This window comes from Pyrgilauda ruficollis, unplaced genomic scaffold (genome assembly GCF_017590135.1).
Source record: "Pyrgilauda ruficollis isolate IOZ18807 unplaced genomic scaffold, ASM1759013v1 scaffold62, whole genome shotgun sequence".
NCBI lineage: Eukaryota > Metazoa > Chordata > Aves > Passeriformes > Passeridae > Pyrgilauda > Pyrgilauda ruficollis.
Window position 1 is genome coordinate 1,823,446 of NW_024527933.1, and position 27,872 is coordinate 1,851,317.

The following is a 27,872-nucleotide window of genomic DNA, read 5'->3' on the forward strand; positions in this document are numbered from 1 at the left end:
CGACTCTGATTTAGACCGGACACGCAGAGTTTACAACTGTAAATAAACTGTGTATTTCCAAAAAAACTCACTTATATGCAATTTCGCAGTGAGATGCTAACGTGACACACACATAGAGTACAGATAAGGAAAGAACACCTATCAGCATAGCAGGTTTAATTGTTTACACAGCGGCTCGGGTTTGAAGCAAACCAAAGCCCCTCAAGGTTGTATTGTTCATACAGTGATTTGGGCTTTATTGTTTATATATTACACAGCGATTTGAGCTTTATTTACCACAAATCCCTGAGGGCTCCCCCTGAGGGGACGGGGCGGGAAATGGCGAGGCGGGGGCGGAGCCTCAGCGGCGGGAAACGAGCAAGGGGCGGAGCCTCGCACACGCCCCGCCCCTCAGCCGCACCCGCCGCACCCGCCGACCGGACAAAATGGCGGCGGGGCGGCCCCTCAGGGAGCGCCCTTAAAGGAGCCGCAGCACCCCGCGCTCGGCGGTGCGGGCGGTGATTGCTCTCCGAGGGGGAAGGAGGCGGCGGAGAGGCGCGTTGAGAACCGGTGCCATCCTTCGGGAGCGCTGCGAGGCCGCCCTGCCCGCCCGGGCCGCGGCGGCGAGCGGTGAGACGGCGTTACCATGTCAACGCAGGTAATCAAAGCGGAGGCCTGAGGGGGCGGCCCGCGGCGGGCTCGCCCTGCGGCGGTGACCGGGAGGGGATGAGGGCTCCGATCCCCGCTCCGCCGCCCCGGGGTGTCGCTGCGAAAGCACGGGCTGTCCTCAGGAAGCAGCGGTGAAACCACGAGCTGCGCTCCTTGGAGCACGGAGGAACGCCCCGATGGGGCTCTGCGGTAGCGCGCCTGCTTCTCTCTCCCTCTCCTGCCTGAGCCTTCCCGTCTCACTGTCCTGATCTTGTACGGATTGTGTTTCCAATTAATGGATAGAAAACAGCGGCCCTTTTTCTTGCCCCACCTTCCCTTGTCCTTATTTCCTTTCCAGTTTCGGAGGAAAAAGAAAATCCATCACAATGAAGAACATACTCAAGGCACAATGCCATCACTCAAAGCTCCAAGTTCCCCTATCAGAAGACTTTTCTGTCTTAAAGAATGTCTTAAAACGTGCTCCTTGTTCAGTGGGTGGAGATGTTAGTAAAGTTCTGTCCCTTGGAGATGGTTGCTACAAGGGCTCTGTCACACAGAGTACAAGACTTTTCCTGCACTTATCCCTGGGGAAAAATGTGCATCACTGAGGGATGTTTCTGTTAACATTCTCTGGAATTTCCCAGGCAGTCACAGGATAATTTGTTTGCAGAAAGGAAAACTCTGGGAATGCCAGTTCTAGACTGATCCTAATTTATTTTTTTTTCTCACTTGCCTCTTTCTTCTTGCCTTTGTTCTTACTGCAAAGTGGGTGATTTCAGGCTTTGGGATCAGTTGGGATCCAATCCTCTGTTTGTGTCCCTGCCAGCTCTGTTACCCTGAGCTGAGAGTATCTCCAGAGCTGGCAGGCTTTGTGTAAACCACAGCGTGCAGGGCAGGAGGAAGATGAGCTGCAAACACAGAGCTGCTCCATCAGTCCCTGGGGGTGGGAGTATAAAGGTAAAATTCTTCCCAGTGCCAGGAAAACTGGAAGCTGGCACCCATTGGAGATGTGGCTTTTGGCAGCTTCTGCAGCACCTTTGTTGTCATGCAAACCTTTAAGATTTAGCTTTCTACACAGACTGATACTTGTTTCAGTTCTTCCAGGTATTGCCATGTGATACCCAGCACCTCTGGCAATGAAGAAAGGCTCTGTAAGGAAAGTTTCAGGTAGAAAACCACAGTCACCAGCATCCCTGATACCTCAGCCAATGTCACCTGTCAGTTCTGGTGCCACACCTCCACGTCTTGGCCAACAGACACCTCCAGCTGCTCCCAAAAGCATGGAGCAGAGACCCCAACAATGGGATATTCCAGCAGAAAATGTTGGAGCTGCTTTTAAATTGCGGAAAGGTATTGTATAGTCAATAATACTAATATCCAAGTACATACCACAAGCATTAAAAGCCAGTGTTCTGTGAATTGTGTGATTAAAGATGTATGATCTGTTGGAAAGAAGCCTGAAAAATTTGCTTTAATTTTGGTTTTTTTTTGAACACAAATGTGGAAGTGGGAGTAATGAAAGCTGGGGAGAATAATGAGACTTTTACTCCTTCCTGTAAATGCTTCTGGGGGGATCATTTTCAATGTTTTTCCAGTATTCATTGTAAAGAAAACAACAAATATAAAAATCATCAATCCTTCTGTTTAATTTCAGGTGAAAATGGTGTTAGCCCAGGGGTTAGGTACATAACTGAACCCCTTATAAAGGGTCTGTCAAAACAGCAAAATTTGGCATGTATAAGCTCACTGAATCTCTCTTCCCCAAAGGATGGGGACAAGAAATTTAAGGTAAGTTATTGGAAAAAACTGGAAATTAAAAAAAATTTAGGAAAATTACCATTTATTGTTTAATACAGTCTTATTTTTAAGTGGATGTAAACAGCACAGTCTAATTCTGTTAGCCTAGTTCTGCAACCAGCTTCTGTTAAGAACAGGCAGTGGAGACTTGAGCAAAAAAAAAAGAATTTAGTCATTAGAATGATGTTTAAAACAGATTAGTTCATGGAATTTTTTAGGTTTTGGATTGTGCTGGTTTTGGTTGGTTTGGGGGCTTTTTTGTTTTTGTTTTTTTTTTTTAATAACATGTTCCTTTTTATGTAGATGAAGATTAGGCCACTTTAAATTTAAAATCCAGTTTTCCAGCACTGTAGAAGACTGTACCTAAAGTGGGGTTATAGAACACCACAATTAACTGTGATTAATAAAATATTAGAGTACTTGGTATTTTTTAATTAATAGAAAGCTGCTTTTCTCTTACCCCAAACCCTATGCTAAGGGATTTTCTGTTCTTTAGTACATAGAAAATTTGGAAAAGTGCTCCAAACTAGAGGTGCTAAACCTTTGTAACAACCAAATAGAGAAGATTGAGAAGTTGGATAAACTGCTGAAGCTGCGTGAGCTCAACTTGTCTGGCAACAGGATCAGGTAAGAGGAGACCCCACAGGGTTTGGGGTCAATAAAGCTGATTTTCCTTTCCTGCTCAAGTGAGTTCTCTCACAGGAGTGAACCCTTGAGGTGTTTCCCAATTGTATGTCGAGGCTTTGAGGGATTTTTAAAAAGCCCAAGCTCTGAGGTGTTGGAAGAATAAATAGTTCTGGGAAGTGCTGTCAGTGTACATGGCTGTGGTTTAATTTGTTTTCCTTGGAAACCAAGCCAGATGTGCAAGTTTCCAGATACCACAACAGAGGGTGGAATGAAGAGCAATAACCCAATTAAGTGCATTAAAAATTAATTAAACTTTAACTGTTTATTATTACAGATAATATAATAAGTTTTTCTTTTAGGAGAGGAAGTTGAATGGGCTTGATCAGGCAGGCCATAAATTCCCTAAATTGCTTTTGAACTCTTTTGAGAGCCTGGTGTCTTGTTTAAAGTGTTGAAGGGTAATGGTTCATGCAGTAGCAAAACTCTTAATTGCTTTTCATTTTTCTGTCAATGAATTATGATCTTTACTATTATGAAACTGCCTTTGCAGCAGAGAGGCTGCCATTTCAGTAGAGACACGTACAATGGGAAGTGAGTAAAACCCCAGAGCTTGTTTCTACACATTGCATTCACACAGCTTCCTCTCTCAACAGGAATTGAAAAGGGCAAAGTAGCTTTTAGCTCCTGCTCTGTTTTCACACTTTGGTTATTTACAGTTCATATATACCCAAAAAATAGCACAGTCACAGGAGCACATCCTGCTGTACTTTGTTATAATACTCGTGGTTTACTTAGTGTTCTCACATACTCATAAAAAATGCCCAAATAAACTACAACCTAGCATGGTTTCCTCAATAGTTTTAATGAAAACACTAAAAATGTAGTTTTTCATGCTGTCAGTTTACAGATGGTCCTTCCTTTTTATGGGGAAAAAAAGCAAACCCACAAAACAACTGTATTTTGATACATCTTTGTCCCATTATGTTCTCGGGGAGAAAGAGCAAATTTTGCCTATTAAAATGGAGTTACCACACATTAAAATAGTCTTAATATTGAAATGAAGACATGCAAAAGTAATGAGTTTGCAACAATGGCAGAAAATTGTGCTGTGATTTTTGGTCTTAATTTAGTACTTGTAAGTAAGCTGGTGTCATTTCATTTCAATTGTCCATGGCTCTAAATAATGGTTGTGCTGATCTCTTGGTTAATTAATTGTGACAGATTTTGTTGTAGTTTATCCATAATGCCTCAGTTTCACTTCAAATTTGCTGTGATTCATGACAAATTCAATTTTTCTTCTCATTTTCAGCAAAATTGAAGGCATAGAACATTTGCAGAACCTACAGAAGCTGAACCTGGCAGGGAATGAGATTGAGCACATTCCTGTGTGGGTAGGGAAGAAACTGAGATCGCTGCGCAGCCTGAATTTGAAACAGAATAAAGTGTCCTCAGTAAGTGATTACAGATAGAAACAGGCATTGTTCAGTCTGAGCTGGGGTATTTACACTGATTGACTTACTCTGGGTAATTGCTGGGTGTCTTTCCACACAGTCTGCTGTGAAATGCAGCAGTTGGGAGCCTAATAAAGTTATTTATCAGAGAAACTCCTGTTGTGCAGGTAGTGAAGATACAAACCTATATTGTGTTGTTTAGAAAAGCATAACTTTTTAGGGGTTATTCATCCACAGGCTTTGGTATCTTGACATTTCCAAGATAAAGCTTGATTGCATTTACACTCTTTGCAGTGGCATTTTTTTATAGAGGAAATAATTTGATTTTAAGAAGTGACTTTAGTCATAATACTGTGTATTTTGGTAGGTTTATAGAGGTTATTCTTTAACATAAAGGTTAAAAGAAACATTTTAATACAGACTATTCTACATAATCAGAAATTTACTCCTGGAGGTTTAATTCTTCTCAGAAGGATGTCTAATCATTGTTTTGTTTTCTCTTTGATTTAGCTCCATGATATAGCTAAACTAAAGCCTCTGCAAGATCTGACTTCTCTGTTCCTTGCTGGAAACCCAGTTGCATGTCTGCCTCACTACTGCTTGTACACCATATTCCACCTGAGGGCACTGGAAAACCTGGATGGACAGCCAGTGACAAACCATGACAGGCAGGAAGCTCTGGAGAGGTTTAATTTGGGTAATAATCTGTAAAATCTTAAACGAATGACATAAAATTCAAGTTTGGAAGGAAAAGATTTTTCTATTGGGATGTTTCTCTGGTTTTATTTTTCAGAAGAGATAGAAAAATTAGAAAGAGAGTTGGAAAACACAAAAAAGGAGATGGAGAGCGTGAAAATTAACCAGACCAAAGTGCTTGAGCAACTTCAGCATCAAGATGAGCTCAACAAGTCACTAAAGGAAAAGGCTGTGCTACAGAGACAAAGCTTTGAGGAGCTACAGAGGGACCTGGGCACCAAAAATGAGCTGGTAAGATAATCCCTGGCACTAAGGGAACAGACCCAGAGCTCTCAATGTGAGAGTTCAAGTGACTGAAGATTTAATTTTAAAACTGAGAGACTTCCAGCTCTTTAGAGAGTGATTATTGACCTCCAATATTCTTTCTGTGGAAAAAGTTAAGTATATGGAAGCAGCACTCAGTATCACTCCTGTGATTTAGAGTAACTTCTTTGTTTCTGGTAATTATTCATGTATTTCTGTTTAAAATTTTGTCTGTTGATGAAAGGTTAAGCTGCTGAATTGCTGATGTTCTGGATGTGCTGCACTGGTGAGACTCTAAAGTGCTGCTGCAATAAGGAAGAAAATTGCTACTTTTACAAAAACAAGATGTGCACACAAGTTGTATGTCAGTAATAGGCCTTGATTATTATTTTGGGTAATGCTCACCAGTTTAATTGTATTTTATTCACATCATCCTAAAGTCTTATGTTTGAATCTCTTCCATTGGTAGCCATAAAGTGCAGGCAAAGTCCTACTGACTTGAGAGTGCTGGATTGTGAATGACCTGATGGAACTTAATATTTGGATTTTATCCTGTTAGACTTTTCCTCTGAAATTTTATCCTTCAGACTCTCATACCTGGTACTTCTGTAGCTGAACACACACACACTAACCAGCAGTCTGCTTCTAAAATGAAGTTTGCAGTATAAGGAGATTTAGAAGCAAATACTTTGCAGCTTGACCCCTCTATTCTCCTTTGGATGACAAACTTGGCTCGCTTCTGTCTCCCTTTAGCTGGTGTCTGGGTTTGTCACAGTCCCCTTCCTGCAGAGCCTTTGTTCCTCACTCAAGGTAGCCCCACTGTGCCCCTAGGTTGCATGGTTGGTTTTATTTCTAGGATGTATTTGCACGTTCCCTGAAGTAGCAACATTATTATGAAGTGCCCCAGTGAGATTTTATATTCACTATGGTTTGGAGTACAATTTTCTTGCTATTTTCCCCCCTTTTCTCTGAAACAGAGTTAATTTTTGCATGACATTTATCAGGTTTTGAAATCTTTCTTTAAGCCTTTCCTGTTCTATTTCTTTTCCTCCATTAGTTCTGCTTTCCACTCTCTATTGGAATTGTGCTGCATGTTCTCCTTCAGGTATTCAGTGTGAAAAGTTGATTTAAAAAGAAATCACATGATGGACCTTTACTTAAAAATAACCTCAAAACCAATCTAGCACATAGTTAGACTAAAATAAAATACATAGACTTTGTACTCTTGACAATTGAGATATTCTGGTTTTTTAACAGACCATGGGTATTAATAGTCCTCATGCTCACTAGTAGCAGTAAATACATTTGTTATTTTGGCCTAGATTTTGCTGAAGGATCTTACCCAAATTATTGCTTTATCCTAAATTAGGTTTAAAAATAAACTTGTCACTTTGATGTACATAAACTTAAAAGGCCTTTCATGTGATCATTTGTATTCTATTAATTGTGGGGCTTTTGTCTCCTCTTAGTCACCATTGTAAAATTGCCCTTTGTGATACCCTTGATCCTGAGCTGTGCTGTGAGCTTTGTTCCCACACTGGGGGCTGTGCCCTGCTCTCTCTGGAGCTGCACTGTGTGTGCCAGTGATGAGTGAATTCCAGAGGATGATCTCACTGGGTTTTTGGTTCCTTAGCTGAAGCAGAAGACAGTGGAGCTGACCCGGGCTTGCCAGAAGCAGTATGAGCTGGAGCAGGAGCTGGCCTTTTACAAGATCGATGTCAAATTTGAGCCCTTGAATTATTTGCCCTCAGAGGTAAAAATTTTAAAATCATGGATATTTTTATTGCTGTTTCCCTTGATTCTTGGAAAATAAAAACCTTATTAGTTTTCCTTAGATGCTGCATTATTAAAGGCCCAACCTCTGTCATACCTGCAAACAAAAATGCCAGAATGAAATCCATAAGAAAAGTAAAGTCAGTAATCATTGACTATAATTAAGTTATGTGTGAGTAAACTTAAGTGCAACAATGTAATGTACTAAATATAATCTAAGTAAATTTAATATACTAAGAAAAAGTTCCTCCAGACATCTGCAACAAACTGGGCACACCTCAGTTGGGTTTGCTTGGTTTTAATTCCGTTCTGAAATAACAGTGTTCAAGGCCAAAACTGTTAAGTATAATCTGTTTTCTTCTTATTCTTCTAATTTCAAATTGGTTTTCCTTTTTATGCTTGATAAGAGAACTAAAATGCATGCTAGGAGCTGACTGCAGCCATAGTTCTGAGATAAAGACGTGCTTCCTACATTTCAGGAGGTTGAACTTGATAATGTACCTGGTGAAAGTCCCTACATTGGCAAGGCCAGGTACAAAAGAAATATGTTCATAAGGGAAGGCTACATCTCTGACAAAGCTCAGCAGCTGCAGGTTGGGAAGATGCAACAGCAGGAAGATGACTCCTGTAGGAAACCCCAGCTGGAATCACATCTCCAAAGTCTAGATAAAATACTGCAGGAGAAGAAAGAAAATATTAATTCAGGTAAAACCTTATTTTTTATTAAATGAAGATAAAAACATGTGTATCAGTATGGTTTATTCCAGTAGTTACGTGCTTGACATCAGAATAGAAACAGTGTGTCAAAGGCTGGAAGTGCTGTGATTGTTGAACACTGGACTCCATGCATTTTTGGTGTCAAAACTGCTACAGTTTCTTACTGCTGTTATTTTAAGATAGCTCGGGATGAGTTATCTTAAAATGTTATTGAAAACATGTTAGTGAAAACACAGTTCTAGGGAGGTTTCCTATTTGATGCATGAACTTCTTCCTGCTGTTATTTTAAGATAACTCAGGATGAGAGCACTACATGTTATTGAAAACACAGTTCTAGGGAGGTTTCCTATTTGATGCATGAATTTAATTGTGTTGTACTTGTTAAACTTTGGACTTGCTTTCTGAGAAAGCAGAATGTATTAGCTGTGATTATCAGAGTGTTAATGCTGTGCTGATTAATGTGTTCATACACAGCTGTGTGTCAGTGTTATACACAATATTATAATGTATTTTGTGGGACTGTGGGTTTTGTGTTGGGTTTCTTTTGTCTGCAGCACAAAGGAGATTAGAAGAACTGCAAAGTGAAATTGGAGATGCAGAGCAACAAGTGCTGAAAGTAACAGGGGAACTGCAACAACTGGAGGATGCTCTGGCTCAGAAAAAAGTAAGTTTTCCCACAAAGAGCAAGGGAAGGTGTTTGAAGCGGTGTTGATGTAAGAAAATACAACTTTTTCTCCCCATTCTTTATAAAGAGGCCACTGTACAGACATAAATCCATGTGTCAAGCATCAGAAAAATCTTCCAAGTTTTAGAGAGCTTGTTCATAAATCAGCTGTTAGAGCTGTAGTGCAGTTAATGGCATCTGTTCCATGTTGCTGCTGATTTATTGCTGACTTCCCCAGAACCCTTTGGAAGAACCTGCTGTGTAGGCTGAGTTGAGCAGCTGATAAGCAATGTGGCTACAGAATTGGCAGCAAGAATTAATTTATCAGCATTAAACTAAAACAGCTCTTCCACTTCTTCAACTGTCATCATTTGTTGATATTTTTAACTTTTAAACTTGCCTGAAAATCAGTGACCAGGACTGTCTTTATTTAAATGTTAAATATATTCTTGATCATCTGTGTATTTCCAACCACTCAACATCCTAATGCTGTCTCCAGATCTGCCAGGCCAGCAAGGAAGCAATTGAACAGAAATTGAGTGAAAAGTTACAAATCCTGCAGGAGCTACGCAAGGAAACCTTACAACTGGAAAAACAAATAGAGAAACAGAAAAGAGAAATAGGGAAAAATCAAAAAGAGCTTGAAGATTTGCAGAGTTCTCTTGGTTCTGTAAATCCTGAAGATCCAAGGCACGTAAGTAAAAGCAGAATCTGAAGTTTTTATATACTGTGCAATGGACTAAAGGCAGCTGTAGCAGGTGCCCATTCACTTGTACCTATTTCATGAGTTATATTCTTTTGCTGTTTATCAAAGTCATTAATGATTTGAAAGTTAAAAAATCTTTACAGTTAAAAAATCCCACCAAACCAACCAGCTTTGGTAAAACACTTGAACAGCTCATTTTCCCAGCAGGTGCTGTAGAGCACGTTAAGAACTAAATCTTTATGCTTTGCACAGGCACACTGGGCAGAGCCTTGCAGACAATTTCTGTGTAAGAAATCCTCTGTGCATCTTTTTGTGGAGTCTGGCCTTAAAGGTTTTTAAAGATCTGTGTGTGGCAGTGCTGATCCAGCCTGCTTGGTGGGGACTGATGGCCTTTCCCTGCTGTCACCTCCAGCCCTGAGAGAATCAGCAAGGCCACAGCTCCCGGGGCTGGGGTGCCAAGGAGAGCCCCAGCTTCCACCTGAATTTATGATCATCAGGGATGCAGCACTTTTTCTGAGTTACAACAGTGTTCAGGTACAGCAAACACTTAGAGAAATTAAACCGAAATGAAACGGAATTCTCTTTAATAGAGTTTTTAAAAGCTTGTATCTCTAAATGAAAGTTGTTCACGCCAGCTCGGTGCTTTTAAGTGAGAAATGAAAGTATGTCCATGCTTGGCTCAGTTTTCAGCAGAGGCACGCAAACACTTGTTTAAAAAGCTCCTTTTGTGTTTTAAACTTAATTTCCTCGGCTGTTGGGTGGCAGAAGGGCCGAGCGCGTTCCGTGAAGGCTCCTGAGGGAACGGCCGGGCCCGGGGCAGCAGCGAGCCCAGCCCTGCCCGCGGCCGCCCCTCGCTTCGAATCACAACACAGGAAACGCCGTGCGGGCCAACGGCCGGGACCGGGGCTGGGAACGGGGCTGGGACCGGGAACGGGGCTGGGAACGGGGCTGGCACCGGGAGCAGCAACAGAGCCAGCGCGGCAGCTCCAGCCCCCGCCCGGCCCCCGCGGAGGCTCCGCTCAGTTCCTGCCCGTGCCGAAGCTCCCGGTGCTTTATTCAAATGAATTCCCGCTCTGGGGTGGGGCGTTCTGCAAGTGCTGTCTCAGGAAGAAAAGACAAAGGCAAAGCTGTAAGTGGTCGGGGACTTGTGGCTTTTTGTTTCTTTTTAAAACTGCGTTTTTGGTGCCATTCAGCAGCCGCAGCAAGATGGCTGAGTGGCAGCGGCTGGAGTTTTACTTGTTGGAATTTCGGTTTTGAAGGCTGCAGGGCAGTTTGTGTTTAGCAAGGTGACAAGTTGAACTGTGCTGATATGGATGTTTACGTTAACTTCCGGTTTAATCTATTAAAAATACAAAAAGCTTTGGTTTTACCCATTTACTTTCGTTACGGAAACAGCTTTGTAAATGTTCTTTCTTCTGAGAACTCATATTTAAATTTTCTACTGTTAGCTTGATTTATTTTTTTGAGTAGTAAGAAAAATATGCAGTTAATCATGACAGTATAATTCTGTATTTTCCCAAGTTTCTAGTGTTTGAGTTGTTTCTGAGCAATTTCACACTGGTGAGAAATAACACTTTATTCTGTTGATAACCAAGTTTTTGTAAACAGCTGAAACAATCAGTTAATTCATACTAAATGCATGAAGTCTTTGCCAGAGTCTGTGTGAGCTATGTGATGGATCTCTCAGAAATATTTAAATAAAATAAGATTTACTTAGGCATATTTACTTAGTAACTGTAAAGTTGACCCGACTTGCTGTTTATTCAGAGTATTTTCATTCAAGTGCTAACCTGACATGTTCTAAAGCATCATCTGCTGTGAGGGCAATGCAGGATGACAGGATTAAAGGTTCTGGGAGAAATCATGTTTGTTCTTGACTGAGAGAGGAAGTGGTAGAACAAAATGTAAAGGCAGGAAGAAAGATAGTAGCCATGAGTACTAATTTATAAATGCAGGCTTTATTCAGCCTGGGCAGGAGGGAGCCTGCAGACAATGCTGGTAGTCACAGATTGCTGCTTATCTGGGGTCCTTTGTGGGGCAGGACTGAGGGAAATACCAACAAATAACAAACCCCAAGCACCACAGTGTGTGCTGAGTTTGTGGCTTTTCTTGCTGATAGTGGGACACTGCAGAACTGAGACAAAATCCCAGTTTGATGTTTTAAATCTGTGTTGATGCCCTGCTTTACCTTTCTGGTATTTGACAGGCTCACATGAAAGCTCAAAAAGCAAGTAAAGAACAGCACCTGGATATGATGAACAGACACTGCCAGCAGCTGGAGACTCGCCTGGATGAGATGCTCTGCAGGATTGCCAAGGAAACTGAGGAAATCAAGGACTTGGAGCAGCAGCTCACTGATGGTAAACTTTAATTTTTTTGTCTTAAAGTATTTTTTTTATTTAGGGCAAAATGACAATTGAATTGAGGATTGTTTTGTTTATCTTTGCTCAAATGAAATACAAAATAGGTACAATTTCTGCAATTTCTTTTAACTCTTCCAGTGGTCAGGTTAACACAATAATATTTGGAATCCTAACCTTAAAAACAATATTTTCTCATTGACTTCTAGGTACTTGTTTTCACTTACTCCAATGGCAAACATTTGAGATGATGAAGGAAGTCAGTTTGGTTTGTTTGGTAAATAATTGTGGCTTCTTAACTGCCTCCAATTCATTTTGCATTCCTGCAGGTCAAATAGCAACAAATGAAGCACTGAAAAGGGATTTGGAAAGTATTATCATTGGCTTACAGGAATACCTGCAGAGTGTGAAGCATCAGGCAAAACAGGCCAATGAGGAGTGTAAGAAGTTGCAGAAGGAAAAAGAATCTTTGCTGGGAAGACTGGCAGGTCTGGAGGAGGATAAAAACAACCTGGAAGTGGTTGCCATGGATGCAGAAAATATGAGAAAAGTAAGGCTTAATACCTCTATTCCCAAGTTTAGATACCTAAGAATAAACTTGAAAAATAAGCTGGTGCTCAGATTGGGACTAGGGAAGCACAATTCCTTGGACAAAATAATTTCTGATACAGTAACATGATGAGATGTGCCCACAAACCTCAAGAATAGAATCTGGCCTTTAAAACCAGTTGTAAGAGACATGCAGTAAAGCTGTGCTTTTTGAGAGATGGCTCAGAAATGCAGGTTTCACTTTGCAGTCTGCAAATGCAGACTTTGCAGACAAATGGGTTTGCAGGTGGCTCTGTGGGGAATGGCATCAGTGAACCCTCTGGCACTGCCCAGAGAGGTGTGCCAGCAGCTGGGATCTGTCCTGTGAACCAATGACACAGAGCTGGCTGGGCATCCTGATGGGTGTTGTGTGACCCTGAACTCCTGGGACAGTTCTGCTTCACTTCCAGCTCCACCTTTCTAACCTGGGGGGAGATTTTGGGCAGCCAGTGGCACCACTGACCTGGCCTTGCAGGTAGAAGTGCCACCCCCATTCAAGTTTTAATGGAGCTCCCAAGTTAAAGGGGAGGGAGGCAAATACTCTTAAATTTTGGGTGTCCCATGTACATCCTTCTAAAATGGCTATTAAATTCCAGGAAATTGCAGTGCTGGAGAGTTCACTCCAGGAGCAGAGAGAGATAAATGAGTCCCTTCAAGGTGCTCAGGAGAAGGTCAGCACCCACAAGGCTGAGCTGGAAGCTCAATTAAGAGAGAGAGATGCTGAAGCCAAGCAGCAAAAAGAAGAATTTGAAACATTGAAACAACTTAGCCAGGTAAGAACAGAGCTTTAGTGCTGCCAGAGGTGTTAGCTACCCCAGGACACCTCATCTCCAAAGCTAAATCACAAACTGCTGGTGTAGCTGTGTCCCCACAGTGTCACTTTGCTGGGATTTAGAACTTTGCTGTGAAGCAAGGTGCAGATGGTTTGCTTGGGGTTGTTTTGTTGGATCTTTTTTAGGTGTTGTCATATTGTTACTGTTTTAAGAAATGCATCTGTTGCGTGTTTGGGTGACAGGTTGGGATTGGGAGTGGGGATGTTAATCTGGAGGTTTTGTGGTTTTGTAGATGGAGCTGTCAGCCCTGCAGGATGAACTTGAAAGGGAAAGACAGCTGTTAGAGAATGCTCAGACCAAAGCACAGCTGGCAGAAGAAAAGGAACAACAAAATTACAAGCTGCATTTACAGTTCAAGCAATTGCAGGTGAAGTTTTTGGTGTATTAAAAATCCTAGCTTTTATCACTTGTGGATTTATTTGCTTACATTTGTGTGAATTTTTTTCTTCTCTTTTTAGGGAGACAATAATTTCCTAAAACAACAGCTTAAAGATCTCCAGAATCAGCTAAACCATGCAGTTGATAACTTAATTCACCCTGAGGATGTCATGGCTTGTATAAATGAACTCAGGAAAAGGCTACAGGCAGGAGCAGGAGAGATGAAGTGAGTAAAATAAAAGTGCAGTGTGAGATTTGAGCATGTGAAAGGGGCAGGACAAGAGGAAATGGCCCAGGTTGTGCCAGGGAAGGTTCAGGGCAGATATCTGGGAAATTTTCCTCACTGAAAGTCTTGACAGGAATTGGAACAGGCTGCCCTAGTGGTGGCCTTGGCAGTCCTGGGGCAGTGGTTGGATTTGATGAACTCAGAGGGCTTTTCCAACCTAACCTGAATGAATTACACAGCATCTCTCAAACTTGCACTGTTTGTCAGTCATGATTTCAGTATCTGGGATCACAACTTAAAATCACTGTTTTCTGTCTTACAACCTGGATTGTTTCTCTTTCAGGTGTCCAAATTCAGCTGATATTTTAGGGAAAAACCTTGCAAGTCTGCAGAAGGAATTCAATGACATCCTTGCTGATGCACAGAAGGAGAAAGAGAAAGCATGGGCTGGACAGAGACAGTTGCAGGAAGAAGTGGTATCCCAGCAGGAAAAACTGGAAGAAATGCAGAAGAAATACAGACAGGCATGTATCAAACAACACAAGCAAGAATGAGACAATTTCAGCTTAGTCTAAAAAATGTAACCTGCAGCTGAAGGATCAAGTTTCACTTGAAGCTTTGCTGTGCTCTGTCCTTTGTGTAACAGTAGAGTCTGATTTGATTTTTCATTAATACTCTTCCTGATTTTTACCTGATTATTTGGTGAATTGGAATTCAATGTCAATTCAAAGGTCAATGATCTGTCTCAGAGGCAACAAAGACTTTAATGACCACTAGAAAAACACAGCTCTGAACCTTCCTGAAAGATCATTATATGTATCTCTAATAAAATAACTGAGGCACTCTTAAAATACTACAGTTACAGTGGCACAGTAGTTGCTTTTCCTTTCTGTTTTGATGCAGAGTATGCTGGTAACTGCATTTCCCAGAAATTTAATTAAATAATTTAAACAGGGTGGCTTTTGATTGGAAAAAAATGTATGGCCACTTATTCTAATGTATTTTACTTACAGGTTAAAGCTGAAAACAGGCAAAGTAAGAACAAGGTGCATCAGTTAGAGAATGAAATTCAATGTTTACATGAAAAAATAAAGAGCATGGAAGAAATTCAGGGCCTGGCTGATCAGCAGCTCCAGGAGGCAGATGAAGAAAAAGAGGCTATTCTTGCTCAGCTGGAGGATTTAGAGAAAAGGGTAAGAATGGGTGAGGGCAGGTCTGTGCACTGATTGCTCAGAAAAGAGAAGCAAAAGCTTGTGAATTTTTGCTTTCTAAGCTAAAACAACACATGCAGGAAGACAAATGTTAAATACAACATCTTGCTTTTCCTTAAATTTTACTGCTTGTCTTCGCTTTAGATTTTTTCCTAAATAATATGAAATGGGGTTGGGGGGAAGATGAAAGGAAGTACTTTGTTGAAGTCTATTTTCCTGCTTTCAGAAAAAAATAGAAGATGCCAGGGCACAAGTGCAAGTGCTGAGTCTGGACAAGGAGCTGAAGGAGCTGCAGAGAGCAGTGATCACCTCGGACAAGCTGGCAGCCACCGAGCTCTCCATCGCTGCCAACCAGCTCAAGGCTCTGCAGGGGACTGTGCTCAGGATCCACCAGCAGAGAGCTGAGGTCAATCAGCATGGGCAATGAATTAATTGCTTGTTAATGCCATTGCAGTGGGAGCAGGGCTGGTGTCCTTCAAATGAGCTTCAGAGCTTTCTTCTAAATTGTTCTGAGCTGCACAGGAGCTCTTGCTTTGGGCAGAGTTTGAGATGCAGGAGATGAGGGAGGAGATGTGGGTATGGACAGGTTCCTGCTGTGGGAGGGAAAGGGAGAGGGAAGATCATTAATCTCTTATTAACTGAAAGGTAAACAACAGATAATACATTGTTCCGTGAGACAGAAAAACAAAAGAAAGGACTGGAAACTCCTTTCCAAACTGGGAAGCACTTTTGGCTGCATAATAACATCTCCTCTGTACCACTGCTGTGAAGTTAAAGGAGAAACAGTATTTTACATGTATCTGGAGCTCCAGAACAGTCAGGTGCTGATGTTTCTCAGTGGTTAACTTTTCACAATGGCACATCTCAAGCCTGAGAAATATTCCTGCAAACTACAGCTCAAATGAAAATCTCAATTTCAGGAGCTTGAGGAAGCCCAGGAGTTCTGTGCTGAGGCAGCTCGTGCTTCCCAGGCTCTTGCCAAAGCAGAAGCAGAAAGAGAATTGCTACAACAACTCCTGAAGGAGAAGGAAGAGCAAGTAGGTTGTTTGCTCTGTGTTATATGATAAAATACTAGTGAGTTTCTGGAAATGTCATGTTTAGAGGTTCTTGCCCTGCCCTTTTCCCCTCAAGTTTTCCCAAATCAGTGTTCTTCCCTCCCCTGACACCTGCCTGAGAACAAACTGAAAACCTGGATCAGCTGAGTTGTAAGGAAAGCCATCACCTGTTCACTCAAACATTCTCATTTGAGGGGATGGGAAGGACAGCTTTGTGGCACTGAGTGGGAGCTTTTTGTGATTTAAACTTCTATTTCAAATAGCTTCTGCAGGAAATGGAGAAAGCTGGTGAGCAAACTGTTGCATCAGACACTCAGAAGTTTGAAATTAATAAACTAAATGAAGCTGTGGAACAGCAAAAAACAGAGATTGACCGTTTGAAATGGTTCTTGGATAATATTGGGACAGGTAATTTCTCTTTTCTCTCCACTTCTTGCAGCTAGACAGGGATACAGAAGATTGTTATTCCCCATTTCTCACTGTTTGAATCTGGAGAATAGTGTTGAGAATATCCTTCTGCACAGGTTTTTACAGGACATGTGTCAATGTTCATTAGTTTGCATTTTTTGCAGCTCTTTAGGAAACACTGATTGTGCTGAGCATTCCATTTAAACTGCTCAAGACATTGGCAGAGCTCTGTGTAAGGAAGATGAGCAGCACTTACCTGGATCTGAACTTGTAATCACCAAACCCCCTGTGTATGCCTGTCATTACAGATAACATTTAGTTTGTTTCCCTCAGCAATTAATTTTTTTAAATATAGTTCCAGATGAACTGGGTAACATTGAGGGAAAAGTTGACTGCAGTATCTATTTAACCATTTGCCTTGGATGACTCTAAAACTGTGCTTAATTTCCAGGTAACAAAGATGAAATTGAAACCTTACAGGATGAAATTGCAGCCCTCAGAAATGTGCTCTTACAGCAGAATGGTCAGAGCCCCAGTACAGCAGAGCCCCTGAAAAGAGGGGGATACTGGTACTACCTGCCATCATCACAGGTCAGGAATAAAAATCTTCTGATGGATTGTTTTCCTTGTGGAAAGCTCTTTGATGGAGGAAAGTGCATTATAAATTTAGTAGGTTTGGGAGAAATTTAAGAACAAATATTGGCTGGCATGTAGGAGAAATATTGAAATAAATCACACACACAAATGTTCCCTGGTAAAGCTCTTTATTGTGCTGATAGGAGTCCAGGTACATAACATGGGGACAGAACTGTCCAGGGGCAGCACTGAAAATCCATTTAGGTAAAGGCTAAAAGGAGATGTTACAGACAAACATTGCTTTCAAGAGAATATTTGTCTGATTTTAAAACCAATACTGTTAAAATATATTCAGTGCTTTTAAAGCAGCATCATGCTTAGAACTGAGAGACAGCAGGGTATGTGGAGCCTGTTCTGAAAAATCATTAGAATGTCTGCAACAACTCCTTTATTTGCCATGATATTTGTCATTTCTAGATTAACACATGCTGTATCTTTTCTTTAGGCTTCAACTCCTGCTTCCCAGAGCACTAAAGACTCTGGAGTGTGTTTGGGGTGCTCTGGCACATCCCCAGCCAGGAGGGAGGATGCTCAGGACAAGCCCTGTGGGAGGCAGGACTTGCCCAGCCAAGGATGTTGGGTTTATTCACCAGTCAGAAACAGGCTGTACAAAGCAAATTCTGGCAAAGGTAAGTCAGTGTCAGTCTCAGACTAAAGAAATGCTTGCTTAGAGTTCACAGAGATTTTTTTTTTTAATGGGCATGAGTGAATATAAATGTTTATTACTGAATAAACAGTTGAATAATTTTGTTTAAGCAACATTTGTTACATTTTTGTAAATTACATAGAATTTAGGATGTGCATTTGAAGACTATCTCTACTGAAAAAGTTATTAAAAATAACATGTTTGGTTTTGTCTCTTTTAAAGAAATAAGAGCAAAAGAAGATGGTGAAGGAAATGCAGGATCTCCTGTCCCTGAAGCCTCTCCCTTTGTCCCACCCCCGGGCACAGTTATTTACACAGCCCTTCCAGATGGGGCCCCTGCACCTCAGGGCGTGGGGGTTTATGGCCCTCCTCCTGCAGCAGCCCCTGGAGCTCCAGTTGCTCCTGGATCCATCATCCATAACCCACCTCCTCTGGGATCCCAGGTGGTTTGTGGCCCTCTGCCTCCAAACTTCACCGTGCCACTGGTTCCCCTGGGAGTGCTCCACTGCAACGTGCCTGAACATCAGGATCTGGTAAGAACCACAGCTGCAGCTGGGACCCTTGGGAACTGACTGACAAATGTATTCTAGGAAAAGCTCCCTGCTAGGAAGGGTCTGGATCTGGTTACAGTCTTTGCCATCTGGAGCTGCTCCTGGGTGTCAGGAGGCCTCAGATGGAAAATAGATCCTGATTGTGTTGTTCTTCCCTGTGTGCAGGAGAGTGAAGTCTCAAGGCTGGAAGACACTGTGTGCTATTTAAAGTCTCAGAAATACAAAGAGAAATGCTCAGAGGCAGCTGAGCATAAATACAGAAAGGAGGTGGAAAGATTGCATGGAAATGTTGAAGAACTTGAGCAGGAAAGAGAAGAGCTGGAACGTGAAGTGGCAGAGCTGCGCCGGGCAGCTCAGAAACTGAGCACACACAGGTGGGAGCAGGGCACTGAATGGAAACCTGTGCAAATACCTAAACCTTTTCCCAGCAAAAGTCAGCTTTTTGACTCATTTAGTCTAGAACTTCAAGAGGCTCCCAGCTCTTTGGCATCTTTGTATTTTAATTCCGTGTTTTTCATCCTGGCCTTTCAGGGACTTCATTGACGGCCACACCGACAGCCTCCCTGCAGAGCTGCAGCTGGAGAAGTCCCTTCAGCAGCAGGAAGATGTTGCAGAGGAGATTGAGTGTGCAGAGAAAACTCTCCTGAAACGCCGGGCTGAGCTCAGAGAGGCCGACAGGCTCCTCTCAGAGGCTCAGGTGGAACTGGAGAGCACCCGGGGCAAGGTGAGGGAAGGCAAAGCCCTGAGGGCAGAAGGATTTGAGTGCTGTTTTCTTTGTCTAGGCAGTTTATTTTCACATGGGTAACCTGGAACCTCTTAAAATGCTTCTATATGAAAGTAAGTTGGGAAATGAACTGTGTTGGAAGAACTTGGTTTAGTCCTTGTTGAAGAGGAGGAAGGTTTTCTGCTCTGGACAAGAGAGGAGAAAAAGTTGTTCATGGTAGAAAGAGGGAGAAGGCTGAGGTGGAATATTCAAGCCAGGAGCTCACCTTTAAACAGCAAATGCAGCACAAGGTGGAATGTATTGTCTCAATCTTCAATTTTTGCTTTAGACTAAAGAGACTCTGCAGAAGTACAACCGTGCCAAACACCATTTGTCCTGCACTGAAATGGAGGCAGAGGAGCTGGAGCAGAGGGCTCAGGAAACAGCCACCAAACTTGTGGAAGCAGCTCAGCAGCTCAGGTACCCTGGGTGCTCCTGTGGGTTTATGTCACACGGGGTGAGAGCAAGGACTGGGATCTTTCCAGTATCAAGACACTGCTTTTGGAGAGGGAGAGCTGTTAAAATGTTAATATGAAAAGGCATAAATGCTCTTCTAGGTTATTACAGACAGATACGAGGGATTTGGAACAGCTTAAGAGGGAACAAGAAGGTATTTTGAAGGAAATCAACAAAATGGTGGCTGCAAGAGACTCTGAGTTGCAGTCATTAAACCAGAAGATAGAAATGCTCACTGAAAGGTGAGGGCTTTCAATTTACCATGGACTGTATTAAGTTAGACATCTCCTCCTCCCATGAGTCACTTCCTAAGATAGTCTCACTTCTTCTGACTCCTGTTGTAATCCTCACTCTCAGTCTGCAGAAGCTCCAGGAAGACATCAGACTTGCAGAAGGTAATGAGGGCCAGCATCTCCAAATCATCAGGGAAGCAGAAAACCTTGTTCAGGGCAAGAAAACTGAACTGGAAACATTGAAAGATCAGGTGAGGCTTGGCCTACTAACCCTGGGCTATCCATTTTGTTGGAATTGAACCTTTGTCTCACAATTATGATCCTAGTCTCTCTTTTTCACGTGGGTTTTTTTTCATGTTTAGCTACAAAAACAAAAGCTTGCACTGATTCTTCTGTTAAACTTCTCCACTGTAGATTTCTGCTCAGAAGCAAGAGCTCTTGTTCCTGGAGCAGCAGGTGACTCAAAAAACAGAAGAGCTCCATGGCCTTCAGGACTGCATTTCCCAAAGGACAGGTGACCTCAAAGAAGCTCTTCGAGATGGAGAGACTGAAGCACATGAAAAGCTTCGCCAAATAAGGGCAAGTTTCCCAAATGAGTTTTCAAATCATTGTAGCAAAAGACTTGAAGTGCTACAAACATTCCAGAAGGTTTCCACAAAATCAGTTTTGCTTTTTGTGCCCTCCCCAAACCCACTGAGAAATAGAACATGGATTTTATGGGTTTGTGTGACTAAAAGGTTGGTCCAGATGCACAAAGAAGAGCTCCCCAGTTCCAGTAATTCTTACAGAATTGGTCCCTTGAGAGCTAAGTTACATTAAATATAAATCTGTGAATGACTTCCTGCTGCTGGGGAGCAGCTGCTGGAGGAAATCAGTGTGATCAGTGTGTGTAAAACACAACACAGCTGCCCCAGTCTTTCCCCATCCCCATTTGCACAGAGAGGATTCTGTACATCCCTGCTGAAATCAAAAACAAGTATCAGGGCTAATTATATTTTGTGGTTTATTTTCTTTTGTGAGGGCTTCTTGTCTGGTTTTGTTTTAAGGTCTGTTATTCACTTGAATGACAATGTTGTGGTAAGATTTGGAGATCAAAATCTTTGCAGAATTACTGCTCCAAATCATCAATAAACAAGACCTTAACTTAAATATTCTGTATTTTTGTTTGTCAAACCACAATATGGATGACAGACTGTTAAATAATTTTATACATATTTAGAACTTCAGTTTAAAGGAAATATTAATTTAAAATTGCAAAGAATGGTATTTCTTGTAACACTGGTACATTCTCACAGGAAATAAAAGTACTTCTGGGAGAGCTCAGTGTTGAGAAGAATGAACTGGATGTCCAGATGAATGAGAGAAGTGCACAGCTTTTGGTCCTAAAGAAGGATATTAGAAAGGAGGAGGAAAATCTTCAGGGAATACTTGGGCAAATCAGCAAGCATAAGATGGGTATGTCCTGGGATTTACTGGGTTTTGTGCAGATTGGGAAGAAACACACAGAGCTCTTTAGTTCTCATCCTAATCCAATAACTGCTCTTTATTTCACCTCCCTAGAACTGAAACATGTGCTGGAAATGCTGGAGCTTGAGAAGAATGAGCTGGAAGGTTTGAAACTACAACATGAGCAGAAGGTGAATGAGCTGGAAAAGACCCAGGTGGCTGTTCTGGAGGTAAGAAATGCTTCTGTGGCTGATGCAGAAACTGGGAGATCTGTGGTTCTCTTAAGCCTTGGGTAACAGAGTCCTGATACTTTTAAATCAATCAGTTTCTAATCTGATTTCAGCTTATCACAGAAAAGTCTTAAGTCTGCCTAGGCCCTTTAAAATAATGGGATTTTTTGGTGCATGTGAGAGAGAGGGAGCACTTCTATGGCTGTAGAATGAAGGATGCTGGTTTTTAAGAGCTTTTTATCTGGATCCTGTGTCCTCACTTCCAAACAATGAGTGTGGAAGGGAGTTTAACTCAGCTGGGGGATCTCTGGCATTAAGAAGGTCCCCAAGGTACTTGGAACCTTCCTCCATGGAATGCACTCCAATCACTCTGACTGCAGCCAAGGGTGTCAATACTTGTTCTGCTTCTGGACCATAGAAATGTGGTGCTCAGCATGCCTGTTTCTCCTAGGAGAAGTTAAAACTGGAGAATGTTCAGAGGTTGTTTCAGTGTCAGCAAGGGGAGGTGGATTGGCAGGAGCAGCTCCTCAGGAAGGACCGCGAGGAGAACGAACTCCTGGGCTGCCAAATGAGAGCTCTGCAGAGCAGCATCGAGGCTCTGAGCAGAGAGAAGGAGAAGCTGCAGGAGGACTCCAGGACTTTGGAGAAGAGGTTGTCACAAACCAAAAGGTGGGGGAATTTCTTTCTTCCTGCAGAGATCAGAAGGGATGGGGAAGTGTATGAATGTCTGTGTGTTGTAATTAGAAATACAGCTCTAACTCTGAGGTGCTCAATGATACAGAATGGGCATTTTCTTATGTTCTCTGGAGCTCTTGCTTTAAGCCTATCTACAGCAGATTTAAAAAATATTCAGCAATGGAGCTGATGAATCAGCAGTTGTTATATCCTGGCAATGCCATGAGAAATGTTACAAAAAGTAAAGTGTTGCATCTTGGAACAGGACATTTGTCTTGCTCTGACTGCTCCTGCCATCCCCTTGGGCTCAGAGGGTTTTACTGACATTTTTTCAGTCCTCACCAAGAATTTCCAACTAAACAAGAATGTGATTCACATTTTACAGAGACTTAACTGCTGCTGAAGACAGCAGCAGAACTGCACTGTCCAACATGGAAAAAGTGGAATTGGAAGTTAAGAACCTGCAGCAGGAGGTGGAGCTACTGAACAAGCAGAAGAAATCACTGAATGCAGAGATTGTTGCTGTCCAGGGGGATCTTCAAGGTAAAGATCAATTTTTTAGTTTAAGCAGTGATACATTTGAAGAGAAATTCTGTTAAAAGACACACTTGAACTGAACTGTATGATATGAAACATTCAGCATGCTCACATGTCCATAGGCAGAAAGAATTTAACATGTTGAAAAGATGGACATTTCATAAACTGTGTTTGTCTTATTCATTCTTTGCTCATGAAAAGAGAGAATTTCTGTGTATTGGTATTTCAAATTGCTGATTGAAAATTCTTGTCACCAAATACTTTTCTAGGGAAAAAGGAAGAACTGGAAAGACTGAAAGCAGAGCTGAATGACTCGAGGCAGCAGCTTCACCTCGTGGAACAGGTTGGTTTTAGTGAAACCCATCCTTGTGGTCACTCTGGGAGTCTGTTGTTGCTCCTGACCTGTTCATGAGGGCACAGCTCAACGCCAGAGCCCTGCAGAGCTGAGCACAGGGATTGCTTTACTGCCTTCTTCTTGCTGAGTGTGGAGTGGGTTTATTGCTTCTTAGGAAGAAGATCATTTAAAACAACCAACCAAGCAGCACATTCTGGCTTTTTATCTGGTGGCTCCTTCTTCTCATTCACTCTGTGGCTGGTTTGAGTGGAAGGAGCCCTGAGTGTGCCAGTGGCCAGCTCTGTTCTCTCAAACCCAAACCTTTGGGGATGGTTCCTCTTCCCAGCTCCTCCTGCCACACGCTTTTGTTTTCCATTGCAGGATTTGGAAAACAACTCCAGGCAGCAGGAGGAGCTGCTCAGAGAGCAGGCAGCCCTGAAGGAAGACATCCAAGGGTATTTAAGGAAACGTAAGGAATGCCAGGAGAGGCACAGGAAGAGGCAGAACCAACTGCAGCAGCTCCAGAAAAAGATTGAGGAGAAGGAAACAGAACTCGCCCAACAGGAAGCGGTAATGAGCGCCCTGAGCTGCCTCACTTCCTCCTGACCTTAAAAATAATTCAGGCCAAAAAGTTTGAGGTGTGAGTTTACAAATAATCACAAAAGCACAGATTGGTTTGGCTAAATTGGTTCGGGTTGGGTGAGGAGTTTCAGCAAAGTGTAACCAAAAAGAAAAACTGAGGGAGCTGTTCTGAAAATGAGAGAGGCAAGAAAAATTGACAAACATTTTTTGTCAGTAGGGACTGTTAGACTGTTAGACTGCAGTTCTTTCCAATTTATGCTGTTTTTACATCTCTCATGTCTCTTAGTGATGGTTTTTGTTCTCCCTGAGTTGGTGCTGGTTCAAGCTCAGAGTGGGGGGGTTTCTGGCAGGTTCTTCATCGCCTCAAGCAAAACTCAGAGCATGAAGGGAAAAAACTGGAAGAATGTGCAGCTAAAGTGAAGGATCAGAAAATCCTGTTGGAAAAGGAACTAACAGATCAACACAAGAAACTGGAGCAGGCAATAGCTAAAGTCAGGCTGGCAGAGGAGAACCTTGGCAAGCTGGAAAAGGAGGAGTCCCGGTGTGCAGCTCTTGAAGAAACCATCAGAAAAAGCAGTAAGAGTCATTGCACAAATGAACTGCCACCATCTCTGGGGGCTGAGGATAATGGCACAACAAATATTTTTGTTCATCTTTTTTGGGTTCTTGGTGTTTGGAAAATATCTGCTGTGTATGAAGTGGGCCAAGATAAGTTTTGCTAATCGGGATTTTTTTTTTTTCAAATGTTCTTTACAGAACATCAGCTCTCAGAAAAAGAAATACAGTTGCAACAAAAAGACAGAGAAATACAGTGTCTTCAGAAAGAACTGGAGGTCTCCAAGTCTGAGCTAAAGCAACTTCAAGGTCAGATAGTGTCAGAGAGGAGAGAAGCAGAAAAACAAGTCTTGAATCTGAGAGAAACACAGAAAATGCAAAGGATGGAGCTTGAAAGCAAACTGCAAGTAAGTCCTTGCTGAATGGAGAAAATGTGGGGGTTTAGGTTATTTTAAACAGCAGAATGATGGAACACCCATTTTTGTCATTGGAGGAACAAAACAAACTGCGAGTAAGTCCTTGCTGAGTGGAGAAAATTTGGGAGTTTGGGTTATAAACAGCAGAATGATGGAACACCCATTTTTGTCATTGGAGGAACAAAGTAATGCAACAACTTCCTGACCAGACTGGAGGCAACCCCCCTCTGGCATTCCCAGTGCTGCACAGCACCCGAGTTACTCCTGTTTCTGCCTCAAAGGGATCGTGGGTTCTCTTAGCTCATGTTCTGTGGTGGGTGCTGCCAGTAAAAGGCATCTCCCTGCACTTTCCCAGGAGCAGAAGCAGGGAAGTGGCAGCTTGCAGAGTGCCAGGGCTGTGGCTGAGCTCGTCACCCACAGCCACTGCCCACCAGCTGAGCACCCCGGGGGGGACCCGGGCCAGCCCCCACGGGACTGCAGCCACCCCCAGAGCCAGGTACAGCTGGGTGCCAAACCCAGGGGGCTGAGGGTTCATGGCTTCAGGCAAGCTCATTTTGTTTTGGTTTTGAATCTTCCTCCTGCGATATTCACGATTGAAAATACACCCAGAGTTGTAATTTGTGCAAATCAATCAATGTTAGCAATGTTCAGAGCTGCTCAGCAGCAGGCATTTAACAACTCGCCAGGGCAAGCTTGGGCCAGCTTTTTCTTCTTTAGATACTCACTATAAATTAAAAAGTGATTCACCTTGTCTGACTCCTTCTAGTCCTTCAATAAACCCTTTATAAATTGTTGTGAAGCCCTTTAAGAACAGAGAAGAATGCTGTTGACAATTGGAAAGCATTTGGGAAGGCCCTGCAAGGTTGGAGTGTGGCAGGTTTAGGTTAAGTGTGGTGTTTGTAACCCAACTGTTCTGTGCTGCAGGTTAAAACCCAAGACCTGGAAGAGAGACAAAGGGAAATGGAGAGTGCAGCAACCTTGCTTAACCTGGAGGTTGAAAATGAGATTAGGACGGGGTTTGAATCTTCACACTCATCTTCTTCAGACCCCTTGGGAGATATGGAAGCATCATTTGAAGGAAAGAGGAGCCTGCAGTGTGAGTGTGATAACTCAGAGACTGCTCCCTTCACTGCTGCTGACAGACAGCTCCTCTCCTTGGAAGAAAAGTTCAATATTTCCAGATTCTTCTTACTGGTAAAATGCTTTGGACAAGTAGCTGCTGCTGGTGCTGTGTTGGTCCCTCTGGCTGACTGTGCTTTTTTTTCCCCAAGGATGAGCAGTGGCGGGGAGAGGCACGCCGGGAGAAGCTGCAGCAGCACGAGGACAGGCTCAAGGTGCCACATCTGTGCCCCTCACGTCCCTTGGGCCCCTTCAAAACATGACCTAAACAACCTGGGGGAATGGGGATCCTCCTCCAGCTCAGGCAAATCCACTTTGTAATGACCAGAGAGAGGAGCTTTGGGTGGGAACAGTAAAAGCCTGGCTGTAGCAAGATGAGTAATTTTAATTGGCAGTTAATTGGATGTTGGAGTATCCCAACAAGATTCTCTCATTTATATCATCCTGTATATCAGCAACGTGACAGAGGAGTTCAGCACCACCCATGATCACCTTAAGGTCCAGGCTCAATTAGAGCATGGCCATCAAAACAGAGCTTATTAGCTTATTTAAAAATAACTCCCAAACCTACTGCCCTCTGCTTGTGGTGTGAGACTCAACCTTGCAGCCTTTAGGGCTGACCTTACACAGTGTTGCCAATGCCTGCTGTGCCCGGCCCTGTGTGCCCAGCCTGGTGTGCCCAGCCCCGGTGTCACTAGCCCCCGTGTCCCAGCCCCCGTGTCCCAATGGTGTGCCCAGCCCCGGTGGCACTAGCCCCAGGGTGCCCAGCCCAGTGTCCCAGCCCCGGTGTCACTAGCCCCTGTGTCCCAGCCCCCGTGTCCCAGCCCTGGTGTCACTAGCCCCCGTGTCCCAGCCCCCGTGTCCCAGCCCCCGTGTCCCAGCCCCCGTGTGACGCTCCCCGTGTGTTGCAGGCACAGCTGCGGCGCTGCCTGGCCAAGCAGGCCGAGGTGCTGCTGCAGGGGAAGCGGCAGACGGCCGGGAGCCTGCACAGCCTCCAGCAGCAGCTGCAGGTGCTGGATGACCTGGTCAGCAGCACTGCTTCAGATTCCTTCTTCCTGCCCAGCAGCCCCAGCCTGGGGTCTCTTCACAGTGTAACAAAAGCTCAGGTAATGTTCTGCTGCGGACCAGGATTCTCATTTGGGGGGTTTTAGTGGTTCTTCTCTCACTGGGAGGTGTTACAGCCATGTGCTGCCTCTCTCTCAGGCTGGGCAGGGCTTTCTGAAGGTGGTGATCTCACCCTACCCCTGCTCTGGCAGTAGCTGTTGTCTTTGGAAGGGCTGAGCTTTCCTCACAGTGGTTTGGGTTTTTTACAGGTCCCCATCAGCCCGGGAAGCGCGTTGGGATCACCAGTGCTGCGTTCCAGCTCCCAGGGAGTCTCTCGGTGAAGGCCAGAGGTGAGATGTGGCTTCAGGCCAGTTCCACCCTCCCAGAGACACGAGTGGCTGGAAGGCTGAGGGGCCATGGGGCAGCTGTGGCCTCACAGACCACACTGTTCCTTCCCAGTGACAGCATTCCCGGGGCTGGTGTCCATTCTGCTTTAGGTTTGTGTGTTGTGCACAACAGTCTGGGTGAGAGCTGCTGGAAGTTCTCCTGGGACATGGAGTTACTGCTGCATAAATTGTTGCCATCCCTGGTCTTTCAAGAACTTTCCGGGTTCTACTGTTCAGCCCCGAGGCTGAACCTCTGGGACAGCTGGTTCCACCCCAGCCTGGTACAAAAGTGTTCTTTTGTAACGGTTTAAGGTACAAAGGTTACTTGAAAAGTGGCTTCACTTTAAAAGCAAAGCCCAAAGCACATCCACAGCTTGGACAGGGGCCCTCAGGTGCCACCTCTGAAGAGTTCTCCTACCTCACTGGGTGAGCCTTGTCTGAAAAGGCCTTTGCCACCACTCACAAACAGCTGCTGCAAGGCCTGTACTGTGAAGGTTTTGTACAATTAACAGCAGGTTTTTGTAGAAAAGTTGTTTTTTTTAAAAAAAAAAATTTAAATGTGTATTTAAACATGTCCAAACCAACTTCCTATTTAAATGTCCAGCTAGTGGCCAGTTTCCACTTTAAAGAAACCTTGTTACAAGGTCTGATCTGTTGCCAAATGCATGGAGGTTTAAAATACAATTATTTTGGATACTTCCCTAAAATAAACTGTTGTGATTGATGCTTTTATCTGGGGGTGGTTGCAGATTCTTTTCCTTAAAGCTGTTCTCCAGGACACTGATACTGGCACTGGACAGGGACAAAGGCTCTGAGTGCTGGGGAATGTCCAACATTGGCATT

At 43.3% G+C, this 27,872-nt stretch overlaps 1 protein-coding gene across 5 annotated transcripts; it reads left to right on the forward strand.

The window, feature by feature from the left end:
* The first annotated feature begins 428 nt into the window (after nt 1-428).
* CNTRL (centriolin) lies at nt 429-27,761 on the forward strand. Of its 5 annotated transcripts, none has more exons than XM_041483974.1 (43): nt 429-637; nt 1,723-1,977; nt 2,282-2,415; nt 2,921-3,051; nt 4,361-4,502; nt 5,013-5,199; nt 5,296-5,489; nt 7,135-7,254; nt 7,754-7,979; nt 8,546-8,655; nt 9,155-9,349; nt 11,568-11,721; nt 12,051-12,271; nt 12,906-13,082; nt 13,375-13,509; nt 13,601-13,746; nt 14,090-14,270; nt 14,760-14,939; nt 15,184-15,363; nt 15,878-15,994; nt 16,276-16,420; nt 16,872-17,011; nt 17,502-17,685; nt 17,925-18,235; nt 18,419-18,627; nt 18,785-18,977; nt 19,306-19,436; nt 19,574-19,714; nt 19,830-19,956; nt 20,120-20,284; nt 21,001-21,160; nt 21,266-21,381; nt 21,833-22,050; nt 22,442-22,599; nt 22,863-22,936; nt 23,309-23,497; nt 23,860-24,085; nt 24,266-24,471; nt 25,405-25,674; nt 25,752-25,814; nt 26,511-26,705; nt 26,913-26,993; nt 27,103-27,761. In XM_041483974.1, exons 2-42 carry the CDS (start codon nt 1,764-1,766, stop codon nt 26,982-26,984), a joined length of 6,837 nt encoding a protein of 2,278 aa, XP_041339908.1. In that variant the 5' UTR covers nt 429-637; nt 1,723-1,763; the 3' UTR covers nt 26,985-26,993; nt 27,103-27,761. The 5 variants fall into 5 exon arrangements, with proteins under 5 accessions (XP_041339908.1, XP_041339907.1, XP_041339905.1 ...); XM_041483973.1 differs by having other exon boundaries at nt 27,141-27,761; XM_041483971.1 differs by having other exon boundaries at nt 26,913-27,761.
* The last annotated feature ends 111 nt before the right edge of the window (nt 27,762-27,872 follow it).

Excerpts from the sequence above, each read along its gene's own strand:
- CNTRL (XM_041483971.1), top strand. The coding sequence starts at position 1,764 with ATGAAGAAAGGCTCTGTAAGGAAAGTTTCAGGTAGAAAACCACAGTCA. Across the intron at positions 9,350-11,567 it reads ATCCTGAAGATCCAAGGCAC|GCTCACATGAAAGCTCAAAA; the intron begins GTAAGTAAAAGC and ends GGTATTTGACAG. Across the intron at positions 24,472-25,404 it reads AGCTTGAAAGCAAACTGCAA|GTTAAAACCCAAGACCTGGA; the intron begins GTAAGTCCTTGC and ends TCTGTGCTGCAG.